Genomic DNA, 15,815 nt, shown 5'->3' with positions numbered 1-15,815 from the left:
TGCTTTCTGAAAATGGTCTCAGCTGCCTTCTTGTTGCTGTTCTTCTTCTTCGTTTGTCCTTGTTAATGATTTGGTGCCCCGCTGCAGCTCCACAGGTGGAGCGCCTCAACACGACCAGAGGAGGGCGCTCATTCTCCATTTTCAGCCGCTTACACAAGCTCGTCTCAGCCGCACTTGCACAGACTTGCTCGGGCTGTTATTTGCTGGTGGCGCCCACAACCCCCACCCCTCATTGGGGGAACCATTTTCTTGTTAGGAAAGCAGACAGTCATGAGGATCATTTCGATTGATAGCGTCGTGCTGTGGTGTGCACGCGTGCGGATGTGCAGGCGTTCAGGCTGTGCTTATAGCTTCTGGGATCCTACATTCTGGAAAATTGCCTAAAGCAAATTTGTACAATCTGCACAATTGTTAAAACCTAAATCTATCATTCAAACTTAAATAAATCATTATTCTCTGAATACCAGGTCTAGTTGAGCAAAGGATCTCTGTGGCTGTCTGCTTGCATCCGTGTTATAAAATGATCTCTAACCTGAAGTCTTTAAATTCTTTATACTGACTTCTTATTTATACGCTCAGGAATTCTTCTTCTTTTAATCTACAACTGATCTTAAGATGTGGGCATGTTGTAACCAACTCCTACCACCAAACAACCCACTGAACTTTTGTTTGGTTGCGCATAGCCCCCCCCCCCCCCCCATTTCTTCTTGACTGAACAAACATGTCGGCACATCGTCTTGTCTTGGGTTTGAACATTTCATTCTGCTCACACAATGCAGCTTCAGTTCAGAGGCTCTGAACAGTGGGAAGAGATACTTTTCACTCATAGAAAAATATCTGCGGTATGTCTGGTTGTTTATATGACTTAAGATCAGCCGTATACTTTTCTGCCAACTACTCTGTTGTGGGCAGGCTGAGTTATTTTGCTACTTAAAATCAGAACATCATCCATCTGTTTGAGATCTATCCATGCTGCATTGTAATAACCGACAGCGACATACAGACTCAGAAGGGACGAATGGGGAACATCCATCATAGGTCCTATATAGGATCAGAACCCACACACTGGTGGGGCTTTTCTCCCACTCACACAATCCCGTTATCCTCCTATCCATCATTATGTCCAGCCCATGTACCAGGGCTTGCAATGCGTCTTCCTACACGCTGGCAAAAGACCGTACAGTTGGATCCTTCAGCAAGACAGATGCCTGACAGATGGATTATTGGGGGGAAAATGGCCAAAGTAATATCCTTTCTCCTAAATTAAAATTCTAAATTTTGTCTTTGATCACTAAGTGATTCGTGTTTTGGGAATCTTGAACCTGATTATTTCACAGATGTACAAAGACTCACTCATCCTTTCTTTTTGCCAGGAAGGGCAGTCATTATGAATGAAAGAGGAATTAGGAATGAACGCTCATAGAATCATTTAATTATACAAGTGATAAGCATCAAATTTCACTTCAGATATGAAGGAGAAAAGTGGCAGAATGAGATTAATTGTCAAACTGTTTGATCTTACAAGTCTTGATGGGATCTAAGTAATTGTCCTGGTCCTGTATAACTAGCAATCAATGGCAGTCTGCTAACACTGGAGCAATACCTCTTACTTCCTGTTGCTGGGGTCCAGAGCTGCAGAGACAGGGCTGGATCTGGATGAAAGAACAGCTGACATGTGTGCCATGTGAGTGTTGAAAAGAAGACTCACCTCAGATTGATTTCAAAGCAGCCTCGACATTTCAGAACTTCTATGTCTTTTGTGCGGAGGAACCAGTGAGGCATTTCAGTACAACATAAGCTTTCACACAACTCAAAGCCAGTATTGTCAGTGGACCTGAAGGCACATTACCTGGTGCATTCTTTGAACTTCTCGTTCAGACCTCACTTCAGTTCAGCTAAGTATTGTGGCCCTGTTGAAAATATGATCATAGTTGTAGTAGCAGTGGCACGGAGGAAAACTTTTGGTCAGTTGCTTTATATACTTTTTCACAGTTCATTGCCTTTGCAAAAAAAGTAATCTATATTTTCCTTTGCATAAGCTATAAGAATGGTGTGCCTGTATTCTTCTGTGCAGATTTTAATTCTTTGGTTGAAGTAATCCTCTTACAAGCGGATGATTATCCAGCAGGGATATTTCCACCTTGGAGTTTCACAAACCTCACAGAATATATTTAGGCAGTGACAGACTCTCCAAGATTTGTCTGTCTCACTGCCAAACTGACAACAGACAGAAGAGATGTCAGTGTCATTTGTTACCTTAATTATAACATGACAGCTACAGCCTGAAGTGGAGGATCAAACACGGTTCCTTTCCAACGTTCATCTTTTATTATTCAGCTCAGCCTGCTGTGGCTTCGTCTCTCTTATTCTTTTCTCCCCTTGTTTTAGTTCCCCATCCCCTGGCTAACATCAGGCTATTTTTGCTGGACAACCTTGTTTGGCTGCCCAGCTGTTCAAAGGATCCATATGTTACCACATACTTGAACAATTTGTCTGCTTTCCTGCTCTTTATCCACTTATCAGACTGACTGCATGAAGATAAGACTATGCATCCTCAGATCAGTATTCGGCAGGGTGTGGTGCAGGAGTCTGCTGTGGAGATGCCACTTTGTGCTGGTATGAAAACAGCTGTCTTCTTAAATTCATAGAACCAAGATAATACTGCTCCCGTGGATAAATTTAATGGGTTTCTCAGCTTTTCTCTGACTCTTAAAGGCTTACTGAAGCAGCATGTTGCAGACAGCAACACCAACAAAATATTTGTAAAAGAACATTTCGTAAGAAGGAAATAAAATGGATTGTGATTTATGTCTGATGAAAAAACTCTGTTCACATGCCAGTTCTATAAAGAAATCCATGTTTCACACAGAGGAATGTTATCTCATTCTTACCTTTAAATGTATTTGAATCAATCAAAAATTACATTTCAAAGAGGTATCCATTCATCTATTTGTACATCAGAGTTACATCATCTGAGAGAATCTCTGCGATTTTTAAAGGCAACCTTGGAGAGTCACATTATAAGCTGGATGTGCAAAAAGAGAGCTTAACCCATGACAACTCATAATGTCACCAGGGCAAAAGGCATACTTTCATTTCATAGCAGTGACAAAGGTATCATCATCCCAGAATTAGGGTGATGACCTTCGTCAGCACTGGTATGCCTCCAAAAATCAAAGACACAAGGAATAATAAGCGCTCCTGGAAAAGAATAGATCAAGAAAAATACTGAAACAGGAGCAACTGTGCTGTCTCTGAGCAAAAAGAACAGAATGGAAGCTGAAGTTAACCTGTTTGGAGACTGTAATAAGTCGAGATAGGAGCTTCTGCATCACTTTGCCAGAAGATCTTAGCAGAGAGATTGTCAATGACTGTTTGTACCAGTTGTTCCAGAGGTGCAAATTGCAAACTCAGCTCATTACATGCCTTGTGCCATCATGTCTCTCTGTCTGTAAATTAGGGTTGTTAAAGGTCCATGCGCTGAGATATAAATCAGTGTGCTGTTACAGCTACAGAGCCACCTTTCTATGCAACATGGTCAAACCCTAATGGGCCAGCTGTAGCTCAACTAGAAGGTGATGGGCCATTGATTACAGGATGATTTGCGGTGCAGTGGCTGGCCCATTGTGTCGGAGCATGCTTTAGCAAAACACCGAAACCCAAATGTCAAAGGAAATGCTTTGAAAAACTGTGTTGGTTTCTCTTTGAAGCTTCACTCAGGCAGAACAGTTCTTTTAGCTAAATGCTGATGTCAGTTAGTTAGGAGCTTAGCAAACTCACTGCGATACACCCACCAGGCATCAATGGCTTTTGATAGAGAAAGGAGCGATCTGAATGTGGTGTTAAAGGAAGAGTAAGAGCAACACCGTAATCAGAGTGATCCACTGGTGACTCCAAAAGAACCACTTCCAGGTTTCTTTTTGCACCTAAAGCTAACAAACCAACAGAATTGCACACGACCTCACAAAGCTGTACCTTCTTACAGGCTTTCAACATTACGTGACAATCAGTAAAACAGGGATGACATTCTGGGATCTGATAACACAACCGCTGCAAAAATATATACAGTAAGTGTGCACAAACAGCTCACAAATAGCCTTCTGTGCTCCCACTAGCAGGTCACTCTGATCCCAAAGCTCATCTATCTCACACACACGTGGTTCGACAAATTGTAGACTTAGTGTGAAGGAAAAGAAAAGAACCTCCTGAAGACATTTCTCAGTCTCATTTGTTTCACAGTTATTTCCTGCTGAAGCTCCTATTGCAGCTTCCCAGAGCTGAAGGACAGAGCATGATTAAAGCTTATAAAGAAGATTTTTTCCCACTCTGCATACAGTATATGTGACAGCTTTGGTGAGCTGAATAAGCCTAAGCACAATTTAAATAATGCTGCTTTGACTCTGTCTGTTTATACATCACACTGACTTATGAGCAATCTAATGGAAAGAATAATGAACGACGGTTGTTACAGAAGAGTGCAAAAGGTATTACAAATAGTTGCTGTGCAATATTTATTGCGCAACTGATGCAATTGGTTTCTGATTCTCAGAAAAGACAGAAAAATATTCCCAGCAGGGACAAGCATGTTGTGTAAAATGTTGGTATAAAACGTTTGTTATCTCCTTCATACAGAATCCATCATAATCTGATGTTTGTTCATTTTCAGGTTTCACTTTCTGAGATTCATTGTTTACTCGGATGAGTAGAACTTGGAGAAGTACAATATCCTCTGTGCAATAGCCTGTGGTGATGTCAGCAGGATGGATAACAGGATAGATTGAGGATGCAAGCTCCATTCAATCACTTCTTATGCTTTACAGATATTACAAAATCAACATGGCAACACAATTTTACCCCAGAAAAGTCCCGTTTGTGCCTCTTCCAAATTAAACATCAGTCCGGCCTTGTTAGTCGGCTTGAATTGCAAATGTCTTATTTACATTTTGTCATTTAGACTTAAAATTAGCATTTTTTTCTTATTCATGCCAGTGACTTTCTCAGATTTTCTTCAAAAAAGGAATTCCATTCAGTTCCCCCAAGAAAACATCCATTAATTAAATGAGAAAATAGGCTGGGGTACAACTCTGATGTAATGAATCGGTAATGTTATGTCTGCCATTAAAGAATAATGTGGTCAGAATGACTGGCTGCAGAAGGAATATTCACATTTTAGGGGGAGATGTCATAAAATATTCAAACCTCGAAATGGCGACTGAAGTAGCAGAAATGCATCATAACCAGTGTATAATGTAATCAATGCTAATCACGTAAAATCCATTTTCCCCCCACAGAGTTGAAGAATGTACTTCAGTCTGCCTAAAACAGCTATCCGAAAGGCTTGCACGTGAATCAGGTAAAGCAATGAGCTGCTCCGTCACACACACCTCAGCTTTCTGGACCCTAATTGGAGTCCAACATACTGCACATGCTCAAATCCCCGGAGTCCCTGACGACCAGAAAACTGTCGGTGGCTGCTCTGTGATTAGGAGTTGCTCAAAGTATCAAACTTAGTACACAGGAAGTTATTGTCTGCAAAAAAAAGAAATGTGGCTGCTCAGACCAACATGAAGAATATGATTGTCGTGGTTAAAACAATATAAGTCGTTGCAGGTTTGGTCTTTGCTGACAGTTTACTGTTTAACAGCATGTCTGTGCTTGCAGTGGGATGGACTTTATAGTTGTATCAAAGTCAAGGCACGCAAAAAATACCCTTGTGTTGAGACTGCGTTGTCAAAATAAAAGATCTGCCGACTGTGACAGACCAAACTTCCAGTTATATTGCTGTTAATATGAATTCAAAGTGCTGCTGTGGCCTTCACACCTGAAACTGTTTACTGTACAGTGGTCCTTTATTGAAATTTCCATTTTAATACTTATTTGGCATTTCTTCCTTCTTGGTGTTTAAAGTAAATTCCCAGACCTTATAAACCAGTTTTTTTCTTACAGGCCCTCCTATGAGGCCTGTAGGCATGGAGTGAATGTGCATGTTCAATAAAAGATAACCAAGTCAAAATGAACAAAGTTCAGCTCTACGTTACTTTCTGCATCTTCGATAATGTGCTTTTGTTTTGAAGGCTTTGACCGGAAGCAGCGTCCCGCATCTCCATCCCTTGACTCTGCTGTTATGGTAACCAGAGTGGGCGGGGCTAGCAGCTGCTATTCGACTCCCAGTTTGATGCGGTGATGTACTCCCTCGGTGACCAGCTTATAACAGTCGGACCTAAGAGCCGCTCTGAGACACAACTTTTAATTTTCGCTCTTCGATCTTCAGTCTGTTGATTTATCTTATGAACAAACCAGACTTTTCCCCACGCTTTCAGTCTAATTTTAAACCAGGCCGGGCTAGACCTGTCGCGCTTTATCTGCACCACCTTTGGTGGACTATTTTTGAACCCCCGCAGCCAAATACTGAGGTGTTTGAAAGAATATAAAAGGACAAGCAAGCCACACTTTCATCGGACCCTTTTGCGAACACGTCAAGAAGATGCGGCGAGAGGGATGAAGTGACTGATTGTGATCTGTGCAACTAACAGATAGCGCAGTGAGGTGCCCTGTGTGCGCGCACAGCCGGCTCTGTCATCGGGCTGAGGGGGAGATTTCTGGGGAGAAGTCGCGCGGAGCACAAAGAGCTTTTTAAAGCTGAGCGTTTAAGTTTCAACCATGAATTCAGTGTGCTGACAGAAGGACTGAGCTGGGAGAGGAGTCTGTTTCTCACTTGTTTTCTGCCAAGACTTTCTCATCACAAAGTTGGACAACTTTCGCGTGTGTGGTTAAAAGCGCCCGTCTCCGATTGCCTCATTTGGCCGATGTGCATTTTTCCTGGTACGGTGTTTTGACCACATTGGGACGGTTTTCTGAAACGGAGTCCTCTTTAAATGCGGACTGGTTTGCGATCAGTGAGTGCACAGCCGAGCTGCAGGTGCCACTTGGCTTTTAATCTGAGTCTATTCCATTTTGACCACATAGTAGCAACATTATGGAGGTGATATACAGAAGCCTTCTCCTGCTGGGGTGCATCTTCCTGGACTGGAGTCGTCTGGCTGCTACAGAAGAAGGTGAGTCTGTGTTTTCCTTTGCGTTTTTCTCCTCAGATGCTGCCTAGACTTGGATTTTGTGGTTTGAGCGAAATGTCCAAGTGCGTCGAAACCTCAACATATTGTAAGCAGCAGAGACACCACGAAAGAAATGTAATTACAGTAAATCTTAGTGGAAGAATCTTATGGATCTGACCATAACCATAAAGAAGAATTTGTACATTTTAGAAGAAATATTTTGTCAACACCAAGGCCAGTTTAAGACCAGCAAAAGAAAGGAAAGAAAGGTTCAGCTGCTGCTTCCTGTGGGACCATAAACCACCTTACCCTAAAATCAATACTAAAACATTCAGGGGCTAATAAAGGCCTGGTCGGATATTAGTGGGTTAATGCAGAGAGCTGTGACAGGCCTTTTCATCTTAACTTTTCCATTAAGCCCTCAAGAAAAGCATCAAATGCATAATCTGGTTCATAATTTGTATTCATTTTGGAAGCAGCCTTGACATTAACAGGAAAATTGCCTTGGATCAGCCCTGTGAACCATGAAGGGGGAAATAAGACAGTCTGAAATGATCCGTCATGATGTTCAAGAAAATAATGGTTTCAAATGGTCTGGTTTTACAAGCGGGTGCAGCTTAACATCATCAGCAACAACGGGGGCAGTGTCTGGATGATTTGCTTAATGCAACGGTGTCAGTGAGCCGCACTGATAAACCACAAGCCGGGGTGTTTATTTATTTCTAACAGAGTGACATTACGTGTCAGTGCTGTGGAGTGAACTGAAAAAAACAGATTCAAAATGCTGCTGACGCATTTATGTGGCAGAAACCTTTGATAGAAAATGGTCTTTGGAAATGACAGGCATGTGTTTGCCGAGGATCAAAGACTAAGAACCGTAGGAGCTGTTGAACTGCAGGGGTTTTAAAAAGTTACTACTGTGTGAGCTGCTTGCTGGTCCACTCCGTTCATCGTCGTGCTCTTTCTGGTTGGTGCTGTTAAATCTTTGCACACAGCTGGTTAAAGCGGCGTTGCTGCTGTGCCGCGCAGTCGGACGCTTTTTCAGTGTGCCATTATTCCTCTTTAATTAATGTATTTAATATTACCAATGTGTACTGCCCCGTGAGGACGGCGTTTTGTTGCCAAAAAATAAAAAAAATACATTTCCCATTGAAACAATGCCCCCCTGCAACAATGAAACTTTGCCCAAAGTGTGGTTGTTCCACTGAAAAGTTTCTGTAAACAGGAACACCGTGAACACGCATGACTTCACATCTTCTGTGGCAGGAACACAAATCTGTCAGCTGCGTCTGGTTTGAGGCTTCAAACCTTTCCTCTTGCAGAGAATTACATTTCAGCTCCTGTTGTTCACGGTGCAAACACACATGTGACATCACCAAGGGTTTTATTAAGGGTGCCTTTAAAATGTTCAGTTTGTGCAAACACACTCATCAAAAAGCCGTGTTATATAACCGCAGCTGCTGAGAGTCTGAATTCTTGCGGGGAAGACTTTGTTGACTTTGTAGCTGGAGAAAGATGCTTGGGATTTTCCCAGACCCTTAAATATTCTTGAAGCAGGGAGTCGGGCCATTAGAGGAGCTGTGGCTTCTTCTCCAGCTGCTGCAGGTATCACAGCTGAGGCTTCTTGTTTTTCTCTGGTCTGCGTGTGAGAGGTCGTGTCCCTGGTGGACGTAGAGTTCCTGAACCCGTAGAGAATCCTGAATAGTGTCGGTCGACTTTCCAGCGTTTCACCTTCCTTTGCTGTTACAAGATGGTGGTTCCAAACAGGTGCAGCACTGACATGACGTGGAGAACAGGCATGCAGATGGGGGCTGAGGGGTCGTGGCGCCTTGTCGACCGACTCCAGAACATCTGCGTCTTGCCAAGTGTGAACAAGATGTCTGGTTTTCTTGTCTTGGGTAGCAGCCCACTCCACTGCTCTGCCAGCACACTCTCGATCATTCTCCCTCTTGTTCTCCACCTTGTAGGGAATTCTGTAATGAACTGATGGGAGGGCAGATGAAGCTCTCATCTGCCAAATCTCTCCTCCTTTTCCAACTAAAGGATAAATGACTCACTTACACACACCACTTGCTTGTTCAGTGCATGGATCTCGCTTCCTTCTGTCTCTGTGAAGATTAAAACACAAACCTCTTGATCAGATAATTACCTTGGCTGGAAATTAATAAGACGCTCGGGGTGAAAAATTGTAACAGGGATGTATGCCCATTTCGTATCATCTCACACGTATGAAAACAGCATTCCTCTGCCTTGCCTTGAATATGAAAAATGTATAACGCACAGAAGAGTATAACCAACACACTGAGCTGAAAAGTAACCATCTCCTTAACCATTATTAATAATTCCCACTAATTTAGACCCGCTACAATTTTAAAGCACATTTAACTTCGTAAATGTAAGCTATAATTATCCCTTATCCTCCCACACTCAGACTCAACCTGTAAAGTCCCCATTTTGTGTTCCCTTCAGCACCTCCTTATTCCTTGCACATACAGTTTCTCCCTCTTACCAATAGCAAAAGATGCAGCCAGTGACAGAAGCACTGCAGTCTTTTCCACCTGTTCAGGTCCACAGCTTTAACGATGTCAGCACTGGCGTCAGAAGTGATCTGTTCCATCAGATGCGAATTGCCTGAAGGCTTTTTCGTGGGCAAGTTTAAACTGATTGTCGTTGGATTCATTTGAGGTGTAACAGGTTTATAGAAAGCCAGTCTGGTGTGGTGCCAGTAAACTGTAAAGAACTCTTTTATCTGCAAACAAATTAAAACAATTCAGTGAAATTATTGTGTTTTTTGGGGCGGTTTGAATAGAATTTGAAGATGGTTACAGTTGCAAATGGTAGAGAAACAACAATGCCACTTATGACTGGGACATAATGCTTTATTTATCCACGAGAAAAGGTATTTGTTCAGGTATCCATCTCTTAGATTCATGACTCAATATATTTATGATTAGATGATGATTCATTTGAAGTTGGATAATGAAAAAACGCAGTAATAGTTGAGTCCTGCTGCAGAGATACTTGATTTGATGTTTTTCTTGAACCGGTCGGTGGTGTGCTGTGTTTTCAGGGGAGAAGAAGAAAAATGCCATGTCGAAAACCAAAAATAAGCAATTAAGATTCAAGTTTACTCAACTCAGTGGTCGCTTAAAGGGGCACAAAAGTTTATTTTTGTTCCTGAGGCTTCTATAGTTTCACTGTAAATCCACCTTTCTTCACACTGGCACTTGGTATTGTGTTCTCTGCATTATGGTATGTTTCTGCAGCTGTTCTGCCTTTCTATCTACAAGTCATCTTTTTGCTTTGTGAGCAACAAGAGCGTGCAGCTGCCAGTATGATTTGTTTAGCTAAGCCCTGTCATGTTGTTGGGCTGAAAAAAATCCACAGCACTTTTTAGATTTTAGTGAAGGAGAGAGGAGTGAAGTGTCATCATGATCCTTGCACTCTTTACACAGCTGTAGTGGCTTGTTCCATATTGCTCTCTGCCAAGCCATAGCAGCCACCCTAACAAAAGAGGTGACATTAACACTTTTTGTTGGGCTCCTGTTGTGCTTCCTGAACATTGAGCTCAAAGGTGGGGGGCAAAAGGGCCCCTGATTTCACAGTTCTTATTATAAAGAGAGTCACATGATGTATAACATAAGGGAAGTTATGTCATCGTCCAATTAGGGCACAGAGATGTTGGCAACTGATCAAACCTGTTCTAATAAATCGAATTGGCCGGTCGACTGGACCATTTAAAAGGCGCTTTAATGAATGTTTCGTTGTTTTTAGGGTAATTTTTAGCTACTACCTTGGAGTAGGTACAAAACAAAGCCCCTAAACATCAGCAAAATGTTGCCTGTATGGACAACAGTTCTTAAGGTTGGCTGTAAAAGGTTAAAGCAAAACTTACAGGAATGGACCGACGGTGAAGCTCTGGGCTTATTGAACCTACATGTGATGGAGGAATTCCTACATGATTCTGTCTTCTACTGCGGTCACTAAAGTGTGCGGTTATAACCAGAGAAAGAGCCATTAAAGGGCTTATTATTTGTTCCAAAAGCTTTAGTGTGAACAAGTTATATCTGATAGACATCAGCTGGTGCGTTTCGAGCATGTCGGCAGGATCAAACTTCCGTCAGTGACACCTTACACAAACTATTCATGACACATGTTTACATTATCATCACTGCTTTTAATGAGGTTTTCTCTTTAAAACCGTTCAAAAGGCAGAGTGTGTGCACATTTTTCACGACATCTGTCCCTTACTCATTCTGTCACCTCCTGACACCATCCTGATGCATAGCACAATGTTGCTCAGTCTAAACTAAACCTCCCTAAGTGGCTCCGGCGCAGAAAGGATGCTTTTGTCTCGGGGGCCTTACTTGAGCCTTTTTTTTACAGATGTATACCCTTTTCTTTTGCTACTCTTTCCGTGTCCTCTGTCTCCTTGATGTTTGACTGGTGCTATGCTGTTTTCTCTTGCTAACCATCTCCCCTGCCATGGAAATGTGGATAGTTTCCCAGAAATCCTTTTAAATGGAACCGATTTTTATAAGAAAGGGATTTGCATTTAAAACACCCTCCCCCCTCACTGAAAGCCTGTAGCCCATCATCCTCAGTACCTCAATCCGATGATTAGCTTCCTCAAGAGTTAAACAGGCATCTGAGTGCCACAAGTACTCTCAGTCCGTGTCTCTCTTTCTTCGTTTCTCCCTCTCAGAGAAGGATGTATGTGGCAGCTGGGAGTTGCAGGTGGATGATAGTTCAGCTTGGTGAGAGGCTACACCCCCAGCCCATACATCCATGTCAGGCATTCACTTTGGAGAGCCAGTCTGTCCTCCACCCACACGCCTCTCGCTAAGAGTGGGACACAATGGGGACAGGCTGCAGCGGTGAGGGAATGAGGCCACAGCCTATCAGCCATAAGCACCAAGGAGAATGGCACTTCTACAAGGATGGGGGCTCTCTTTGAAGTGAGTCAAGGAGAGACCGGTAGGAGTTGACGGAACCAAAAGAGCAAGTATGGAGAGAGTGCGAGAAAATCGCACGTATGTGCACGTCCACACTGCACATAATAAGCAAAGTGTGTGCATTTCCTATTTGCATTCCCTAATAATGCACACCTGGGGCCAGATACACGCGATTTGTGCAATGGGTTGAATATGTGCTTACAATAAAGGGATTAAAAAATCCCATTAATTAGACGACAACAACAGAGATGGAGCTATTTATCTCAGGTCCATCTTTCCAGTTTATCTTGCACACTAATCACGGCTGTTTTTTGAGGAACACTCACCATTGTGTTGGAAGAAGATCCTTTGTGAGACTTTTCTACGAGCCATTGTTGTGCTATGCCTCGCGATTATCTTCTTTCTTTCTTTTTTTTTGTTGTTTCTACATCACAAAAATCGAGGAAAATCTTGTGGAGGAAGAAGCATTATGAATTGGGGGAGATGTTGAGTCTGAATGTGCAAGCATTGATTAAGAAAAGCAACACTGATGTAAACATTTCTTAGCTTGAAGCATGGACTATTGCTAGACTTGATTCGATTTGAGTCTGGGATATTTTCCTCCCTGCGTCATAGGCTGACCTACATCTTGTGTTTGATATGCCCATTTAAAGTTAAAATGCAATTTGCTCGGTACCACATCAACCCAGAGAAGTCTTGCATATTTGCTTGTACCTTCGTGTGAGCAGACACCTGCCAAGATGTGCTTTAAATACAGCTCTGAACCAAGTGGGCTCTGCTATAAACTGCATGACAGAGACATTGCTGTGCCTGTGCCCTCCTACAGCTCACACAGCTTAGAGCTTTAAGGGGGAGTCGGGCTCCAAAATGGAGTGGGTCAGTTCGGTTAAAGAACCATCAGACGTGTTTTTTTTGGCCGCTTTTTGTTTAGTTTTTTTGAGGGCTGCACAGAAAATGGTTTTCCTCCCCATAGATCTTAGCATAACCATTGCAAATGCTTTCTATCTGAAGTCATCCTTGCCCAGTCAATGAAGAAGTATTCATGTGATTTGTTAGCAATCTGCTCTTTATTCTAAGATGATGACCAACATGTGGTGTAGACATTCAGAGTGTAAACTACTGAACCCATCCTCCTCCTGAAAAGACAATATGGGGGCGAAATTATGCTCTTTGTTGTCTGGCAGGCGGCCTCACATCCGACAGTGAGTTTATCTTTATTCTAGATATATCGGCCACCGCCACACAGACACCCGATTGCAGGCTTGGAGAAGCAACGCGTGGACTGATGAAGAGAATTAGCTCCGAGTGTGTCTGTTGTTGGTTGAATACAAAACAGTGTGAAGTCTCAGAATAAAAGAGAAAAGTCTTGCACAGAGTCAGTTCACTTGTATCTTTACTTAGATGTGTCAATCCTTAGATGGTTTATTTAGCTGAAGTCTGCGCTGACTTCAATCTGTCCACCTCCCACCGCAGATTAGTCACTGGAAGCTCCGTGTGTGTGTGTGCATTTCACTACCCCCCCCCCACCAAAGTGAAATGCAGATTCTGCTTTAGTAAAGGCTTTGATAAGAACTCTGTTTTAAGCAGAATAGCAGACATTTATGGGGCTCGTGGAGGGTTTAATAGATGCATCACAGAAGTTTTTTCCCATCAACCATCTGGAATATATTAATTTGTAAAAGTTCTGATTTCCTTGCCCTTCTTGTTTACTTATTTGGCTGATGCAGCTCTGCAGAGTCTCATTATTTAATCTCATTAATTAAAATGGATCCCACTATTTGGTAGCTGTAATTAAAATACTGATAATTAATCTATAGTTAACTAACTGGCCAACTATCCACTCCAATTACCGGAAAACACAGCCAAGGTGGACGGGGGTGGCAGCGTGTCCTGCTGGCTCGGATGATCATCCAGAGTTTAAGCGCTGCGTAACTCCAAACTGTTCACCCTGCAGGGGTGCCAGTCTGCGACTGACCCAGACCACAAGACAAGAGGATAAATATCCTCCTTCAAAGACTGAGAAAGTGTTTGGAAACAAGCACAGAACCTGCACTTCCCCTTATTGCTTTCATCAGCTCTCTGCCTTCAAGCCTTCTGTAAAGAGAATAACTTAATTCAAGGCTTTCGGGTTTATAGAGTAGTTTAATGATCTGTTATTGTCCCAGGAATAGATCAGTTAATTGTCCTCATATGATCTTAATTTGGTTTATGAGGACTCTGGTGCTGTGGTAAAGCTAAAAGGCAGATGTTACGACAGCCTTACAGTCTTAATATTTTGAGTGATGTCCTTCCAAGATGATAAATGATGCTTTGAGTTTTATAACAGGTGGAAAATACAGCATGTGACATTTGTCACTTTCTTTTGCCAGATCTGATCACAGCATTCAGTCTGCTTTTACTGATTTTATGTTGAGGTTTCTTTTCAGCTCTGTAGTTATAGATTGTAGCCTCTGATATTATCCCAATAAGCAGAAGCATGCCTGTGGGTCACAGGATGCAGGCAAGTAGTGACCAAACGAGATGTTTTTGCCTATTCTGTAAGATTACGTTTAGAATTAAAGAGTGTTTCTTGAAGTCATTGTGGCTCCAGCAACATCAGTGTTGATTTGAATGATAAATGACATGCTTTGCTGCCCCAAAACGACACATAACCTTGAGCTTAAAGTCCATTCCTCCTGCTACCTGTTGCTGCAGCAACAGGTAGGATTCAGATTGGATGACTCAACTATGTACGCAAATAGAGTAAAATCTTAAAGATATGTGGATGCATTTTTGATTTATTTGTATATCTGTTCATTTGAAATGTCACGCACTTCATTTATTTGGAGAAAACAACATATGGTTTGCAATCATTCTCATCACAGATGGGAAATTTAAATTAGCAGTGGTGCACTCGTGCGGGACACAGATTCAAAACTCCAGAAAACCGTGAAAAACACGGTTACATGACACTAAAAAGCTTCCTTAACACTGTTATGGTATTCAGAAGGAGAGATAACAGCCATAAATTTATAGGTGAAATGATAGAAAACCAACAGGAAAGAATCTTCTCTATGAACACATCTGCATGCAAATCTGCAAAATCTGCAGGCAAGATTTTTTGTTACATTAGCTTCCTGGTTTTTGTTTGTACTCTGCTTTCAGTTTGTTTGCATTGAGCAGTCACCGAGGCAGGTTTTGGCTGGATGGACATAAGCAGCTGTGTGGAAGCATATGAGCTAGAATAAACAGCTTTGTACAAAAGTCTTGAGCCGCCCGTCATTTCTCCATGTTTTGTTTCCAGTGAGCCAGACATTCCTCTAATCTATTAAAGGGATCTTGAGCAATAGTTCTCTAGTTGTTCTGAAGGTATTTCACTTTTTTTCTTGGTATATTCACATTTTTTTTGTTTGCAGTCCTGTCCTAGCACCCGACCTTTTTTCAGAGGAATGCATTCTTTGTTTGTTCACCCACTTAACACTAAGATATGAATCTTTTAAGCTTAAAAAAGTCACTTAATTGAAGGAATGAACCAGTGTTGTGTCTACACATAACGGAGAACTTTGCAAAGCGTCCATTTTAAATGGCATTTTGGTATCTTTCTTATCAGTAGCCTGTCACAAAGACTTGTGTCCATGCACAAAGCAACCAAAAGTACATTTTGACAGACATAAAATTGTATTTTTACACCAAAAAGATGATTCACCAATAGCCATTAGCCAAAAACTTGGTATATGTCTGCATGGTGTGCAATGTGAAACAGTAAAAACTGTCTACAGCAGATGAACAGGATCTGAAAGTGATGTCCTTAAGAAAGAGGAAAAAATCC

The 15,815-nt window shown here is 42.1% G+C and overlaps 1 protein-coding gene across 1 annotated transcript in view; it reads left to right on the top strand.

Annotated features, from left to right (window-relative positions):
* The first annotated feature begins 6,176 nt into the window (after positions 1-6,176).
* The window catches only part of ephb4a (eph receptor B4a), a 34,277-nt gene continuing 24,638 nt past the window's right edge, over positions 6,177-15,815 (top strand). The window contains exon 1 of the mRNA XM_072375776.1: positions 6,177-7,055. Within this exon, the coding sequence (XP_072231877.1) occupies positions 6,977-7,055 (79 nt within the window). The 5' untranslated portion in view covers positions 6,177-6,976. The remainder of the gene's footprint in view (positions 7,056-15,815) is intronic.

This window comes from Leuresthes tenuis, unplaced genomic scaffold (genome assembly GCF_036924035.1).
Source record: "Leuresthes tenuis unplaced genomic scaffold, fLeuTen1.0.hap1 SCAF_21, whole genome shotgun sequence".
In the NCBI taxonomy this organism is placed as follows: Eukaryota; Metazoa; Chordata; class Actinopteri; order Atheriniformes; family Atherinopsidae; genus Leuresthes; species Leuresthes tenuis.
This window is presented reverse-complemented; position numbering and strand designations above follow the sequence as displayed.